This window comes from Patiria miniata, unplaced genomic scaffold (genome assembly GCF_015706575.1).
Source record: "Patiria miniata isolate m_02_andy unplaced genomic scaffold, ASM1570657v1 HiC_scaffold_11, whole genome shotgun sequence".
NCBI classification, from domain to species: domain Eukaryota; kingdom Metazoa; phylum Echinodermata; class Asteroidea; order Valvatida; family Asterinidae; genus Patiria; species Patiria miniata.
Genome location: NW_024037049.1, coordinates 5,644,803 through 5,660,823, shown reverse-complemented (window position 1 = coordinate 5,660,823; position 16,021 = coordinate 5,644,803). Strand labels below are relative to the sequence as shown.

Below are 16,021 nucleotides of genomic sequence, written 5' to 3'. Positions count from 1 at the left end.
GTGATTCTCCCTAAACCAATATTGAGAATCAGATAAAACATTATGTTTTAGTAAAAACTGAGATGTTCAAATATAAATCATACGTTCAAGCATTTTAGAAAAGGAACTTAGAATAGAAATAGGTCTATATTTATTAACTAAACGGGATCACACCTTTTTATGCAAGAAAGGAGTAACTTTGGCGAATTTCATGGAATTGGGATTGTGAAGGTAGTCATGGTAATTCGAATCACAGGCAGGGATTAAATTGGCAAGTTTAGGACCAATGTTTACAAAATAAACATTATAATGCTCTGCAATTAAAAGGGGATCATTAATACACCGGTTATTATCATTAATACTAGGGGCTTTAGATTATGCATTTTTTTCAAAACAGCCTATTAATGACGTTGCAGGTATTTTTAATGTTGTTTTTCTCTTTTTCAAATTGCCGAGTAAAATAGTTTTGTTTTACAGAAAGCACTTGTGAGTTTCTGTAACAAATGTACTTTTGACGATTAAACTGAGTAGGAAACCGAAGATATTTATGGTGGAAAACTGTGGTTTACACCATATTTTGGCAATCCAAAATACCACAAAGTCGTCTTAGTTGGTTAAAAGATGACAAAATGTATCCAAGTCATTTTGGAAATGAGCGCTTTCTTTGCTTGTCACCTTGTAACCTACACAATGGTCGAGTTTTATGCTAAGTTATCAATATAAAGTAACTGTTTTTTGTTTATTTTTGTTTAAGTAAAAGAAAAGTAACCTCCGCCAAGGAGGTTATGTTTTCATCAGCGTTTGTTTGTTGGTTGCTTGGTTGCTTGGTTGTCTGTTAACAAGATAACTCAAAAAGTTATGGATGGATTTGCATGAAATTGTTTTAAGGGGTGGTCCTTGCTACAAGTACAAATCAATTAGATTTTGGAAGTGATCCGGATCTGGGTCTGGATCTAGGATTGATTTTAAGGATTCTTCACCATTTATGCGACTATTTCTTTTGGTGTACTGACAATATGGCGGGGAATTGTTTAGCCTTGGCGGAGGTTTGCGCTCTCTGAGTGCTTTTTAGTTTTCACTGTATTCAACAAGACGCTTTGAGCATTTTAACATGGCTTTAGCAATGAGGCAGCATAAAATATACCCCAAAAAATAAAAATTTACACAAGAAAACATACTTTCTTTCAACTCCCACTGTATATACAGGGTGAATCTAAATAAAGGTAACCCCAAAACAATGGGCTCATATGTAAAGTTAGGAAATTGTACACTGTCAAAGTGGCTCCATCTTAAGGGGTGTGTTAGAGGTGTTGTTGCTATAATGGTACATCATGTCCATCAATAATTAATCATTCCAAAGATTTTGTTTGTCATCACAAGCTAGCAATGATATTTCACAAATCTTTAAAACAGCTTGCAGTGGGCATAGCCAAGGCCATGACAAGTTGGGCCAATGCTCAAGCTAGGTTTTGAGTACATTTTTGCATTAGATAGTTATTATTTTAATGAGTAATACAACAAATCTGTGAAATGATTGATTTAATCATAAAACATGATATTCCATTTACGCTCAAACATTTTCAACATGTCTTTCTCCTCCCATTCAACACAGTGCGACTGCGCACTTTATTTGACAGCTCAATTCGCCACTGAATCAGGTTAGCTTGGAAAAAGTAGGTGTTTGGCTTTGTGATGATTAACAAAATCTCTGGAATGATCAAACATTCACGGACAACATTATTATGTACCATTTTAGCACCAACATCTTACATATCCCTTTTGACTCACAGTCCACAGTGACAGCGCATTCATCCGACAGCTTAACTCTTTTATTGGCCTTTGTTTTGCAATCAATGGTACTCGGTCATCTGTGTCTGAACAGGTGTAATTAAGATATCAATTGAAAGCTAATGAAGTGTCCTTTAAGATGGAGCCACTTTGACAGTTTTTAAGTTCATAACTTTTGCATATTAACCCATTATTTTTGGATACACCCTGTATATGCATATATACTTGTGGTAAATATATATCTATTTAATAATGTGAATGTATAAAAAGCAAAGGCTAGAGATGTATTTAAAAAATGTCTTATCTGGTACCCCGATCAACGTTTGGCCTGAGCTCCCTATAGGCACACCAGTAAACGTACACTATGGTATTGAACAATCCATGTATGGCATCATGCCTAAATACATAATATATGTATGGCTTCTTACATTGTATGTTGGTGCAAACGACGATTGTAATGTGCAATCGATATCACTTTAGTTCAATATGATGACCTATTTAAGCTGCACCCAACACAGCATCCAAAGTAGTGAACCCGTACCTCTGTGGAGCTCGTGTCATTCCAATATCCTTCCCTTTGATTTTACCATCGACTAGGAACTCTTTACCCATTAAGCCCTGTCCCCATGTGATGATTTTGTCGATATTCGGGGTAGGAACGCCAACGATTTCAGCGATACCCCGCTGTACAACCAGGCCAAATGGAACGTCCTCCCAAATGTAACGGGCCTTGAAGTCAGGGCTCACACCGCCACCTTCATTGTTGATGACGGGGTGACGCAAGCCTTCGAACGCTTTGTTGCTCTGCATCATCCTTAGGAATGAGCTCTTGTCCTTGATGTCTTCAGGGTAAAACTCTAACATGCTGAAAATCAAGGTTAGGTTTGTATCAATCTGTTATTTAGCTTTTTATGCAATGTCTTATTCCACAACTTCTGGTACATTCGGAACTTGGAAGCAACTACTGGTCACTACTAGGCAGGATTCAGATGCACCTAGACATTGTTGTGGGATAGACAAAGTACCAACTGACCTTGATATGAATCTATAGAATACCAGTATTCAATCATATGACAGAGATAAACGACAGAGTAATATTATACTTACATATCAGAGATATGTTTGGCATTGGACAAGTCGATACCAGCTTTCTTGGCGGAGATGGTCTTGGCAATGGCTACAATCTCACTGCTGACCCCCGAGAGCAGGTCCGCGGACGCTTGGTCCAGGCCCTGATAGAAGAGAGGGGACTCGCTCACCGGCTTACCGTCCCAGTCATGCCATCTAAACAATTAGATTTATAAGAATGGGGAGTAGATATTACTTTGAAAAACATCTCAGAACGCACTTAAAAGTTGATGAAAGCTTCCGTTACACCAATGTCTTCAACCTATGGTTTTGACATGTTCATGGCACCAATATGATTGTGACCAAAATCACAACGATGTTTTGAGTGAATGTAGTACAATCAGCTACGACTGCTAGATTCAACAACAAGTAATAGGTCTGCATCTGTTGCAATCTTTGAGTTTAATTTCACTAAAAAAGACATTCAGTATCACATACATGTCAGCAATCAACTCACCTCCCATACATGATGGAAGGATGAATAAAAGCATTGGTGTAGGTTAAGGTCATTCCTAGAAGGTCACCGTAGGCTGTGCATACTGGGCGGGGGCCAAGAGATTGCTGGATGGCTTTCAATGGGTCAACCTGTATAATAACAACAATATATTAGGTTTGTGATCCCCAGCTGACAACTCACAGTAAACACATCAAATATGATCTGACTGATATTATGATATGAAGACTACTCGGTACAAAAGTCATCAGTGCTGTCTTACAACATATACCTCACCTTTGGTTCCACACTGCCTTTCCTGATGGCTCCCACGAAATAATCCTTGAAGCCAACGATGCCAACCCTCTTCCCAAACTCCGTTATACGACAGTTCCATGGAAGAGTGTTGAAGTTAAAGAATGTGATCCCCTTGGCCTTGTCCCCTGCACACACACAAAAATCATCAGTTGGCATCTTTAAAAAAGTAATTATTATAGATTTGTTAAGTGTATACCGTTGGTGTAATATTTAATTTTAAGAAAATCAAATTGGTATTCCTACCTAAAATATCATAAGCTTGGAACTCCCAGCCAGCTGCACCAGGCATTCCTATGACAACCATGCCTGGCTCCATATGAGGCTTCAATGCTTCCCAGTACTGCGCATGTGCAAAAGCAGGAACAACAAACACGATGATGTCACTTCCCGGAACAGCTAATTTGGGGTCCTTAGTGATCAACCCAGGTTTTGAAACAAACTGCTTCTCTTTCCCATCCTTGTCCGTGTAGTCGAGCACAAGGTCTGAGCTTTCAAGGGCTTTACTCCAGCGTTCAGCCTCGTCTTGGAATAAGGTCATCACACGAACCTCATTTTCAGGGTTGCTGGCCGCAATACCTGGAAGTTAAGTTACTTAGGTCATCAATGTTGAAACACTATAGGTCTATGCTGCTTAACGATCTAGTCGTGACTTTGAAATTGTATTTGGTGCGAGATGACTGAAATAATATTTGCTGAAAAGATGCAGAAAAACTGTCTTCGTCAATTACCTTACTGATATAACAGTAAAAAATGCGTAGACTATGACAAAATAAAAAAGGTAGTAATTTTGAAATATGCCTATCTATAATTTTCACTTTTCGCCATTTGAATATTGAGTAACTGAATTCATACTTACTAAATATCACTGTGTAACTTTTCAGTTATTTTATGCATACAATTAAGTACATGTACGTGATCGCAATCCTTTATTTGAATTCATTTTAAAATTTAAATTACATCTTGCAAATTTGGTGTTCTACGTGTTTGTCTTGAATCTTTAATTAAAAAATGAAATGACACCATTCCTTTGAGACTAACTATGTTTTTTTATTCTATCTTTCGGGAGATACAACCTCCTTCTTCATAAAAAAAAGCCACAGGAGCCTTGGAATTAGGGTAATTCAATATAAACAGTTGGGAAAGTTGCATAAAAGACCCATAAAAGATAAACAGACTAGATATCGATACATTACAAATACAGGTATTTTAATTTCTATAGTAAAATGCCTGTATTCGTAATGTAGCGATATCTAGTCTATTTATAGGTTAGAAGATATTTTGTTTCCCTCTAACCAACTTAGACGATGGTCACAGTGCTTGAGTTTGCAACATTGCAGCGTCAGTTTGACAATGTTACTTTCTGCTTGTCGGATTCTTTGTTATTGACACCTTAGTAAGTACACTATTCAGTTTACTTAACCAAAATCGCAAGATCCCCTTTCTTGGCTTACAAGCCACAGGGATTATTAAAGCCAGGGGGATAAAAATGGTCACTCACAATGATTCCAGCAGTTGTTCAGTCACAAGCCCAGGAAAATACAATAAGGGCTACAGAGACACAGATATATGTCTTATTGGGGTTTAAACAAAGTGGGTCACTAAGTTTGGTTGAGAGTGAAGTCTGACTTTTCATATGACAGTACTGACTCAATCTAATTGTTCACATTTCTACAATCAGAATGGATCCCCACCACAAAAAAAAAGAGAGAAGAAGAAAGAGAGAGAGAGAGAGAGAGTACTTACCTGCGTGCACATGGGCACCATTTCCTCCACCAAGAATCAGCACTTTCAGAGGCATATCTAAAACAAAGAATGCACGTATCAGCTAGGATGAGTTGTGAGCTGAACTTACACAATGCATGGTTTAAACTTTTAATTCTTTTTTGAGAGATGACATTTCACACGTATGACATCTCCAAGGTTAAACAAGTGTAACTTATTTAATCATTATTTCAACATTTGTATGGATATCAGTTACATGAGCTTCCTTGACGTAGCTGCCGTAAATTAATTAAATATTTGGATCCCTGGTGGCTCAGTTTTAGACATGTCAGGAACTATACAATAAATAAATACTGAGAGTTCAATAAATCTTGTATCCGTCAAATGCCATTGCAATAGGTTAAATAGAGATTTGATTAATATTGTCATGGTATGCATCATAATAGACACTGTAATACTGCTGAAGTCTATAACTTCAGACACTTTTAAGTCTAATTTATTTTCCATAGCTTGACAATGTATGTCATTTTCATATGCTGCAACTAAATGCAAGATTCATTGATGTATCCCAAAATCTCTTTGATATAATCAACTTTGTAATTTATTTGTTCTCAAGATCTATATACAGAGAGTAAAAAGTGAGTAAAGATACATTAAAGCTTGAACATTAGTATTACAGCAGTTGTGCTAGCGAAAGCAATGGAAAGAACATTACCCCAGGTGTCTAGACCTTCTTTATAGTTTTTATAAATACACAGGATATACATGTACAGTGTGTATAAAAATAGAATGTGTAGCCAACATCTATAGATAATGTAGGTATGGTTTGAAAAATACACCTTTCCACTTTAAAATGAGACATCAAACGTCCAAATCTGTTAATTTTTGTGACAGAGTTATGAATATGAGTAATTTTCCAAGAGGTCAAATTGATCATGGGACCAAGTTTTCAATTTTAGGCATTGGGACAAAGGTAGCCTATTTTGCCTCTGTACTGTCTGGATATTTGCCTGTCTTTAGCGAGTAAACACTGAAAAAAACGTGAGGGAGTTGAGACCGGTTTAAGCCGAGTAGAATGTTTATTAAACGATGTAAACCGGTTGGATGAAAGTGAACCAGTTAATTATACTGCCAGCTAATCCACCCTGCTCTGATGTTTATCCCGTGTTCAAGGTTGGAAGTTACCCCATGTGGTTTCCCCGTGAGATTTTCCCGTGAGATTTTCCTGTGATTTATTTAAAATCACGCACAGGAATGATCTTGGATGATTTAAGGATAACTTGGGATGGAATTTGAGTCAACCTGGGTTTGTTATAACAGAAAAATGGGTCAACTTTGGATCGGAAAATACTGGCACTAAAGTGTGGACAAAATGTGATTGGTAAATAAGGATATGATTGAGGGCGCCCTACATGCCGACTGGTAGTAAGGCCTTGATTAGCATAAATCACAAGAGGGCGCTAGTCAGTATAACCATTAGTTACTGCTTTCTCTGACAAACACAATTCTAAACACTTTCTTGCTATCATTTCATGCTAAAAATGTTTAGCTTGTAAACATGTTTACAAACTGATAGCAAGAAAGTGTGTGTTTAGAATTGTGTTTACTCGCCAAACACATTTTTTGAAGGCCTGGCAATTATCCACACAGACGCAATCAGGCTACCTTTGTCCCAATGTCTACAATTGAAACCTTGGTCCCATGGTCAATTTGACCTCTCTTGGAAAATGACTAATAACTCTTGTCAAAATTTATTCGAGGAATGAAGTATCAGAGCATAGAAAAGGATGGGGGGGGGAGGAATGCGGATTGGTAGACTGTTCAATCATGAGGATATTAAAGTACATGAACTGTTGAAAAAGTACATGCACAATCCGTTTGTTAGTCACATTACCACTGTCTAGAAAGGGAAAAAAATGAATTGCATACCATCTCCAAAAGTTGTGAGCAGTCGAACTTGAATCTTGGAATATTTTTTTTAAATTTTTTTGCTCATTTTGACGAAATGTTGCCTCCAAAGTGTTTCAGGGTTTTCATGAAAAAGGTGAACCAATACTTCAAATGTGTGAATTGGTACAACAAAACATTATTCTGTATTATTACTCAAGAAGTTGTAATCATATATAGGGGGGCATTTTATCTGCGAATCAAAGAGTCTGGTTAATTTGGTGTGATGAATGTTATTCATATACAAGATAATGAAAAGCGTATATAGGGCCTATGTACATTTCTATTATTTTTTTGTTATAACTGTCCCGATTAGTATTGAGCAACATGCAAATGTTAAAGTTGTCATGTAATTTTGGTACTTGATTTCATCGATTTTATCGGTAAGATTGAAATACGAAATATACACCCACATGAGTGATTTTGTCCATGGGTATGATTTGACCACACTGAAATTAATTCAAGCCATATTTCTATCGACTACATTATATGTGCAAACTCTCCAACTAAAGTGGCATGCATTTTTTTGTTCTGATAAACAAGATGCAAAATTGAACTGGGATACCAAATATTTTGACTGACTTCTGATACAGTTGATAAACAAGTCAGGTGTGTTTACAAACACAAATGCCCCGCAACCGTGACTGTTTCCATGACATAACACCACTCTAACATCAACTTACATGTACCTTGGTCACATGGAACGTTCATTGACAGCATTAGTGTCTTCTGTAGGTTTTATATGAATTAATCCCTAATCCCTATGATCTCAAAATAAATACAAGATTTCTATTGTTTTAGCCACTGTGAACTTGACCCTTGACCTTTTGGCCCCAAATGCAATAGGCTTCTTAGGATTACCAAGAACAATCCACAAACCAAATTTGAAGTTCACATGTTAAGTATTTCTCAAGTTATCGCGCTGACAAGATTTCTATTGTTTTAGCCACTGTGAACTTGACCCTTGACCTTTTGGCCCCAAATGCAATAGGCTTCTTAGGATTGCCAAGAACAATCCACAAACCAAATTTGAAGTTCACATGTTAAGTATTTCTCAAGTTATCGCGCTGACAAGATTTCTATTGTTTTAGCCACTGTGAACTTGACCCTTGACCCCAAATGCAATAGGCTTCTTAGGATTGCCAAGAACAATCCACAAACCAAATTTGAAGTTCACATGTAAAGTATTTCTCAAGTTATCGCGCTGACAAGATTTCTATTGTTTTAGCCACTGTGAACTTGACCCTTGACCTTTTGGCCCCAAATGCAATAGGCTTCTTAGGATTGCCAAGAACAATCCACAAACCAAATTTGAAGTTCACATGTAAAGTATTTCTCAAGTTATCGCGCTGACAAGATTTCTATTGTTTTAGCCACTGTGAACTTGACCCTTGACCTTTTGGCCCGAAATGCAATAGGCTTCTTAGGATTACCAAGAACAATCCACAAACCAAATTTGAAGTTCATATGTTAAGTATTTCTCAAGTTATCGCGCTGACAAGATTTATCCGGACACACACACCCACACACCCATACTTGTTTCACATGACTAGTGTGGACTTTCCATTGCTTTCGTGTAGTTAAGAAAACCAGTGAAAAAACTCATTTTTCTCAAACTGTGAAAACTCTTTCAACCCAATTTTTTTTCTATGATTCCCTTTAGTGTTTCTCTTCATTCTGCTACAGATAAACCTAACCCAAAAATGCCTCTAAACCTGTTTTCCAGAAATGGGGAAACACTGTGTGGACGTGGGGTAAGTCCACACAACGTCGGTGCTACCTACATTATGTGGACGTCTTTTGTTCGGAAGTCCACACTGCGTATGTAAGACAAACTCACCCACCCACCCACACACACACCCACACACCCACCCACCCACCCACGGAAGGACAAGGCGGAAACAGTATGCCCCTTCGGCTTCGCCGCGGGGCATAAAAACCCAAATGGTCGAGGCCAATTGTTTAATGACAGAAATTCCACGTTATAAATTAGATAGGCCCTATCATTCATTTGCTTTTTCTGGTACGATACATGTACTTTTTTAGATTAATACAATCAAGGTCATCCAAACCTAACATATTTTCTTAAACAATGGAAAGAAAAAACGGTAAAAGTAAAAGGGTGAAAAAGAGTAAATGCTACACAAAGGAGAATGACATAAACAATACAGATTTAAATTGTTACATGTTAAATGTTACATGTAATTCATGAATGAAAACTGATGTCAGATTCGTTTTAGTCATCATTGCTTTTTGAAATTTGGCAAGATTAATCCTGACGTGGATGAGCTTGTACAAGTTTTGTTTATTATATGCATTTTTTGATAGCCCATACATTGTGTATTAACAATTCATTCAAATTTAAGTTGTACATGATTTTTGGAAAGTTGGTAATTTGTACACAATATATATTTACAAAATTACATTTAATGACTACGGAGAAGTTGTGGATGTAACCAGAAGCTACGTCCTGTTACATCCAAACCTTGTTTTGTTCATAATTAATAATATAAAATAGTTCAAATTCACACCAAACTTGAGTTTATAATATAGCTTCATTTAATAATATCCATACTTACTTTTAAAGACTGCTAAAATTGTTATTTCCAACAACAACAAAAAATAATGGTTGTGGATCACGGTAACGTGGGACGTAACCACTACATCACAATGCGGTATTCTTCACCTAGATACGAATGGAACTAAATGTTGTTTGTGTTTAGAAATGGCCTTTTCGTATATGCCTCAAAGAGGGCACTGTACAATCTAGCTGGCTTAAAATCCGGCACAATATCCACTACTGGGTCATTCTGGGTCATTCCGTGTCATTTCTGCGCACCCTTACTTGTTGAGTTCCTCAAGGTTCTATTCTAAGACCTCTACTTTTTCTTATTTACATTAATGACTTCACTACGTCTTCTAATCTCTTTTATACATTTTATTTGCTGATGACTCAAATTTATTTAACAGTCATTCATAAATACCTCAGACAGTTTAGCTATTCCTATTGGTCGAGAGCCCGTCACGTGGCCGGTCTTTAACGGATGATAAAGACATGGCTAGCTGGTCTTAAACACTTTTCCAGTGTCACAATAAAATGTGGACTCCTAAAAATCCAGTGCCTCTTATCGTTTCATTGGTTGAACGTTCACAATCCTCACGTAGGCATGCGCAACACTACCAGGGAGTCAGAATTTTATAGTTCTAAATTCAAAACGCAACGCGCCAGGTGCGTTCTGCGGGACATCGCGCAGAACATGATACGCGCGCGTCAATCTCCATAAAAGGGTTGTTTACATCTTACTCGCCAGCTGAACATTCCATTATTTTGCAAGAGGGATGTTTCAAAAAGCATAAAGTGAATTTGTTGAACAAAATCGGGATGTTTTGAACGAATTATATGATTTTTTCTTACCGAAAAGGTATTTATGAATGGGAATAAATATGTGCTCCGTCGGTATTTATCACTCTGTTTAAGACCACTTATAGAGTCTGGGTGCTGATAATTACCCTCGCCTCCAGCTCGGGTAATTATCAGCACCCAGACTCTAAGTGGTCTTAAACAGAGTGATAAAAACCTCCAGAGCACACATTTATTCCCTTATTTAAGATATTGATGTTCTATTAAACTTTCAAGCAATTCCTCTTATTATACGCCTAAGCCTTGTTCACTATTTATTTTGTCATAGTTTATGAGCTCCAATACACTTTTGATCATTTCATTCTAACTAATAATATAATTATCGACATGTACACGGGCCTACTCTTTGTTCACTTTATGTTTGACATATTATGAGCCCGTGTGCATGGTTCCGCCGTGTGCGTGTGTTGAGGTTTTGACTCCTGTGTAATTCGACACCCCACTGAAGTGCCTAATGTAGTAATGTTGTCACGCCCCAACTATCGCATCGGTCCCAACTATAGTTGGGACTGTCCCAACTATAGTGCGGCAGTTGGGTCGGCCCAACTATAGTTTAGGACTGGAGTTGCGCCGGATGCTCCATGCTTGATAGATCTTGTTGGATTAAATGTTCCGCGGCGCTGGCACCGTGTATTCGTCGTGCATGCATGCCGCAAGGCTGGCCGGTCACGTGGTACTGCCTAGTTGGATGAGTTGTCCAGCTGCTGGGTTTTATTATCCAGCAACATTTTGCAAAATTCAAAGATTGCCATGGCCGGCCAACTATAGATGGGCCCCTACCATAGCTAATGTCAAAGGTCTCAAGTCGGACATGTAAGCAGAGCTGTAGAGAATGTTTTATAGTCGTACATCAATGTAAACTATAGTTGGGACTGCCAAATAAAAATATTGCGGTGGCCCAACTACAGATGGTCCCCACCCATAGATCATTTCATTGGTCCCCAGTAAAGTCAGATGTATTAGAGTTGTAGGGAATGTTTTATAATCGTACAACAATGTACACTATAGTTGGGACCGCAAATTAAAAAGATGGGGTGGCCCAACTATAGATTCGCCCTATCAATAGATAATTTCAGTGGTCCCCAGTAAAGTCAGACGTGTATCAGTGCTGAAGGGAACGTTTTATGGTTGTACATCAATGTAAACTATAGTTGGGACACCGCAAAATAAAAAGATCGGAGTGGCCCAACTATAGATGGGCCAGCCCAACAATGGAACTTACAGTTGGGACCGTCCCAACTATAGTTGGGACAGGCCCAACTATAGTTGGGCCAGCCCAACTGTGGAACTACAGTTGGGACAGGCCCAACTAAAGTTGGGACAGGCCCAACTATAGTTGGGACCGATGCGATAGTTGGGGCGTGACAATGTTATTCATGTTGTTATCTCGGGGTCCATACCACAAGCTTAGCTTTTTATGGCTTCCGCATCTCTATAAATTATATTAATTAATCTGCTTATTACCTTGTACTCATGTAAATTAAAAGATGAAATAAGTCAAGTTCAAGGCACTGCCGCTAGCGCTACGTACCCGTCCCCTAGCTAGCTAGGCCTACGTACTGTCATGACTGTATGTACATGTACGTGGCCTACGTGACAATCCATCTAGGTCAACTACGGCAGGGACAACGCTAGCCGTGACCCTTACCGTAGACATGGCTATGTATAGTCATGTTTAGGTCTAGGCAACAGTACATGTACAATAATCTCCAAATATCCACCGTGTAATTTGTTGTCATACAGTAAAACGCAGCCCATGAGCTCGCTAAACCTTTTTGAAACGTCCAGAGGTCGTCACCAATAACCCAAGAAAGAGTTATACTTACCGAAAGACGAGCTGTTCGCTTAGAAGAAGTTAGAGGTATCGGTGTACAGGTGTAGCGATCGCGATTTTCAGTTTCGGATAACACTAGCATGCATAGCAAAGATCCTGTACATGTACATGTATATAGCGCTAGCCTAGCGCCTACGGCGCAAAAGGATCTTTGATGCATGCATAGCCAGGGTGACCGAAAGGTCATGGAAAAATTCTGCTAAATGCACTTCCAAAAATCTGTTAGATTTTTCAAAAATCTGCCAAATTCCCCAGAATTACTCGAAATACAATCACACGCAGATGTTGTAGTATTTCCTTAATTAAGGTTTAAATTACATTATAAACAATCTATAGTCACACAAAAGATGTTACGAAATTATTGCGTAAATTTCAGGCAAAATTTCAGGCAAATTTCCCTTGGGGACAGAATCCCCTAGCTTCGGGGACATTTTTTGGGGAAAATATTTGCACCCGCTTTAACCCGATTCTATTTGAGCTTTTTTTTCTTCTCGATACTATAAAATATGTTTCTTCTGTAAATAGTTTTGTTTTTCACACTATTCCCTCTTTTGATGACTATTTGAACCCGTTACTATGTACCCCAATAGTAATACTATGCGAGCTTCTTTCCCCTTGATATACTATAAAATATATTTGTTGTAAACAAAAAAGAAACTAAAAAGCAACGACCAGACTAAAGACAAATACTTTGAGTTGTTCCAAAGTATTTTATGTAGGTCTACACGTCACTTGTCATTCTTTTTTGTTCATATTTACAAAAGTGATGCCTATATATCTTACAATTCATTTGACTTTGTCTTCTTTTTCTTTTCTCTCTCTTCATGATTACATATAAAATTAACTGAACTGAACTGAACTAAAAAAAAACAGTGAATGGTTTTTCTTTTCACTTTTCATATTTACAGTGAGTTGCACTTTATTTTGAAGCAAGGACTATAGCACAAATAAAACGGGAACTTCACAAAAATAGGCACATCGGAACCTTCTTTCCTTTCTGATCTCTTGTACTTCGCTCGCTGCAGGGCGGTGGGTACGAGCGAACTCTTGTACAAAGTAACAACACAACGCTTGAAGGATGTGGCACATTTCCACGTTGAGGGTGTGTCAGCAGGAAACGGTATTCAGTCTATATTATACTAGGGGCCATATTCATGAAACCTTACTAAGGCTAGTTGGTTACTAAATAGGCATGTAGTTGCTTACTAAGCCTAGTTGGTAACTAAATTGTATTCATGATACTGCGCCTATAGTTACATTCTAAGTTTCTTACTAAAGTTAGTGTAGGGCAACTCCGCGAGTCACTATAGTTAGCAACTATATCATTTTTGGTTGTGCCAGACTTGGCTTTTTAGGTGGTTTTCCCCTCCGGTTGCCTTCTTGGACTTTCTCATACTTGACAGGCATTCTCTTGATTCGGATTTTAATTTGGATAATCTAACTTTAAATCATCCAATGATCTTTCAACCTGTGGAAATCTTGGACGGTGTTGGCTGAGAATAGCTGCCCATGCATCTTTCTTGTTCTTGTGTTAGTGTTTGCACCCTTAACCTTATGCTTAGCATCAATAATATACAATGAATGTTTATGAGTGCAATGGTGAGAATATTTTCATGAGTTGAAAGATTAAATGTTCCATTCAACGAGGCGAAGCCGAGTTAAATGGAACATTCCATCTTTCAACGAATGAACTTATTCCCACCATTGCACTAATGCAAAACATTCATTATATAACATCCAAGTAGATCTTTGTCATTTGATTGGAGGATAAAACTTTGAGAACAAACAAAAATCACAAAATTGTTTCATATTCACTACCTTTTTCAGCTTGTTCAAGGCTAGCAAAGGTTTAAAAGTCATAAAAAGTCAAATTATTGACAATAATACAAATTAACATTGTAAGTTCTTAAAATATACAAAAAAAATATCAGGGCAACTGCATCAACTTCAAAGGCAGATTTGATTTATAAGTGAGTCCTTTTCCGGAGTTCCCAAGTAAACCCACAGCTGAAAAATAGTCTTGAAATCAGAAACTGGGACTCGTTAATCTCAAGTAAGATTTTTCTCAAGTAAGATTCTTCATCACACACTGTATTCGGACTAGAGCTGTGAATTCTGAACCGGGTAATCCAGTATCCGACCATTGATGTCAGGAATCGGTTCCAGCTTATGGGATCGGGTACCTGCTGTAAGCAACTTTACAAATAACTTAGTAACTTCTCACTGTTCTCAGACAATGTCGGTTGTGGGGAATTTTCAAAATGAAAACCATGCAGGCTACATGGGAAACCAAACATAATTCAGGTTAGTGGCGCTCGTGAAAGTTGCACTTTTCACCATAAAGCTAGAGCATACTTGTATCTTGGATCTTGATGAAAACTGAACAGCAACTAGCGAGGTTTGAATTTTGGGGTCGGGCTTCTGTAACGGGTACCCGTGTAACTGTTTATTTTTTTTCAATTGGCTACCCAGTTCCTGTACTACCTATAAATGCAAACCCCTAATTTGGGCACAGCACAAGTCAGTTGAATTATGGTTGAAATATGTATATGAGTAGGCATTCAAAGATTTCATAACGTTCGAGGCAAAACCTAAAGAAAGCCCTGCAGGGCAATTGAATAGGCCTATATGTTTACAAATAAAAATGTCCCTCTACATATACATGTACACCCAACACCTTCCCCTCTTTTTTCATCTTCCATTTGCAAACGCATCTTTGAATCTTAAGAAAATAGAATTAACAAGCCAACCCATTTCTTTCCAAATTGAAAAAAAGTAACCATCCTGTCCAGACAGTCGTGTTTTACTATACTCTAGAGGACGTACAATATGTTTTCCTTTGTCCCTGTAACACTCTCCCATAGACTGAGCACATAGCCGTACGATAGAGGACCGTTTTTACTAACAAAGGACCCAACACGCCCGAGGACTGAAAGGATATGTTGTTCTGCCTTTGTGTGTCGGTCCTCTGGGGTTATGTAGAACACGTACAATTCTTACTTGCTTTGATTCATTATTTTTGTCCTAGTGTGAATGACAGCATCTTGAAGGTAACCAATAAGAATCAGAGTTGTAATGACTCGAGTCAATGACTCGACTCGAGTCCGAATCGAGTCACATTTTTTGGTGACTCGACTCGACTCGAGTCCCTAAGGGTAAATGACTCGACTTGACTCGAGTCACTGCGAGCAATTGACTTGACTCGACTCGAGTCCCTCATCAGAAGACTCGACTCGACTCGAGCGAAGGCTAATAAGACTGGAGTCCCAAAAATAAAAGCAAAACTTTGCGAAAAGTAATTGCAATGACTTACGGTGCAAAATGTATGCTCACCAAGGCTTCGCTTTGCGAATAGCAGTCATGTATAAATATACAACGTGTCACAGACTCCCACCTCATGGTTCTAGAACGCACAAAATACTATCCAGGAACCAGATTTTTAAACACATTT

At 38.1% G+C, this 16,021-nt stretch overlaps 1 protein-coding gene across 2 annotated transcripts; it reads right to left on the bottom strand.

Annotated features, from left to right (window-relative positions):
* Positions 1-1,547: 1,547 nt before the first annotated feature.
* On the bottom strand, positions 1,548-12,688 carry LOC119742991 (tauropine dehydrogenase-like). 2 transcript variants are annotated; one of them, XM_038219289.1, is made up of 7 exons: positions 12,563-12,688; positions 5,390-5,446; positions 3,890-4,222; positions 3,626-3,771; positions 3,353-3,480; positions 2,875-3,051; positions 1,548-2,632 (listed from the first exon to the last, which is right to left on the bottom strand). In XM_038219289.1, the coding sequence occupies exons 2-7, from the start codon at positions 5,442-5,444 to the stop codon at positions 2,266-2,268; spliced, it is 1,206 nt and encodes a 401-aa protein (XP_038075217.1). In that variant the 5' UTR covers positions 5,445-5,446; positions 12,563-12,688; the 3' UTR covers positions 1,548-2,265. The 2 variants fall into 2 exon arrangements, with proteins under 2 accessions (XP_038075217.1, XP_038075226.1); XM_038219298.1 differs by lacking the exon at positions 12,563-12,688 and adding an exon at positions 12,201-12,223.
* Between the last annotated feature and the right edge of the window lie 3,333 nt (positions 12,689-16,021).

Excerpts from the sequence above, each read along its gene's own strand:
- LOC119742991 (XM_038219289.1), bottom strand. The coding sequence starts at position 5,444 with ATGCCTCTGAAAGTGCTGATTCTTGGTGGAGGAAATGGTGCCCATGTG. Across the intron at positions 3,772-3,889 it reads CCAAGCTTATGATATTTTAG|GGGACAAGGCCAAGGGGATC; the intron begins GTAGGAATACCA and ends GTGTGTGTGCAG. Across the intron at positions 3,052-3,352 it reads CCTTCCATCATGTATGGGAG|ATGGCATGACTGGGACGGTA; the intron begins GTGAGTTGATTG and ends CTAATTGTTTAG.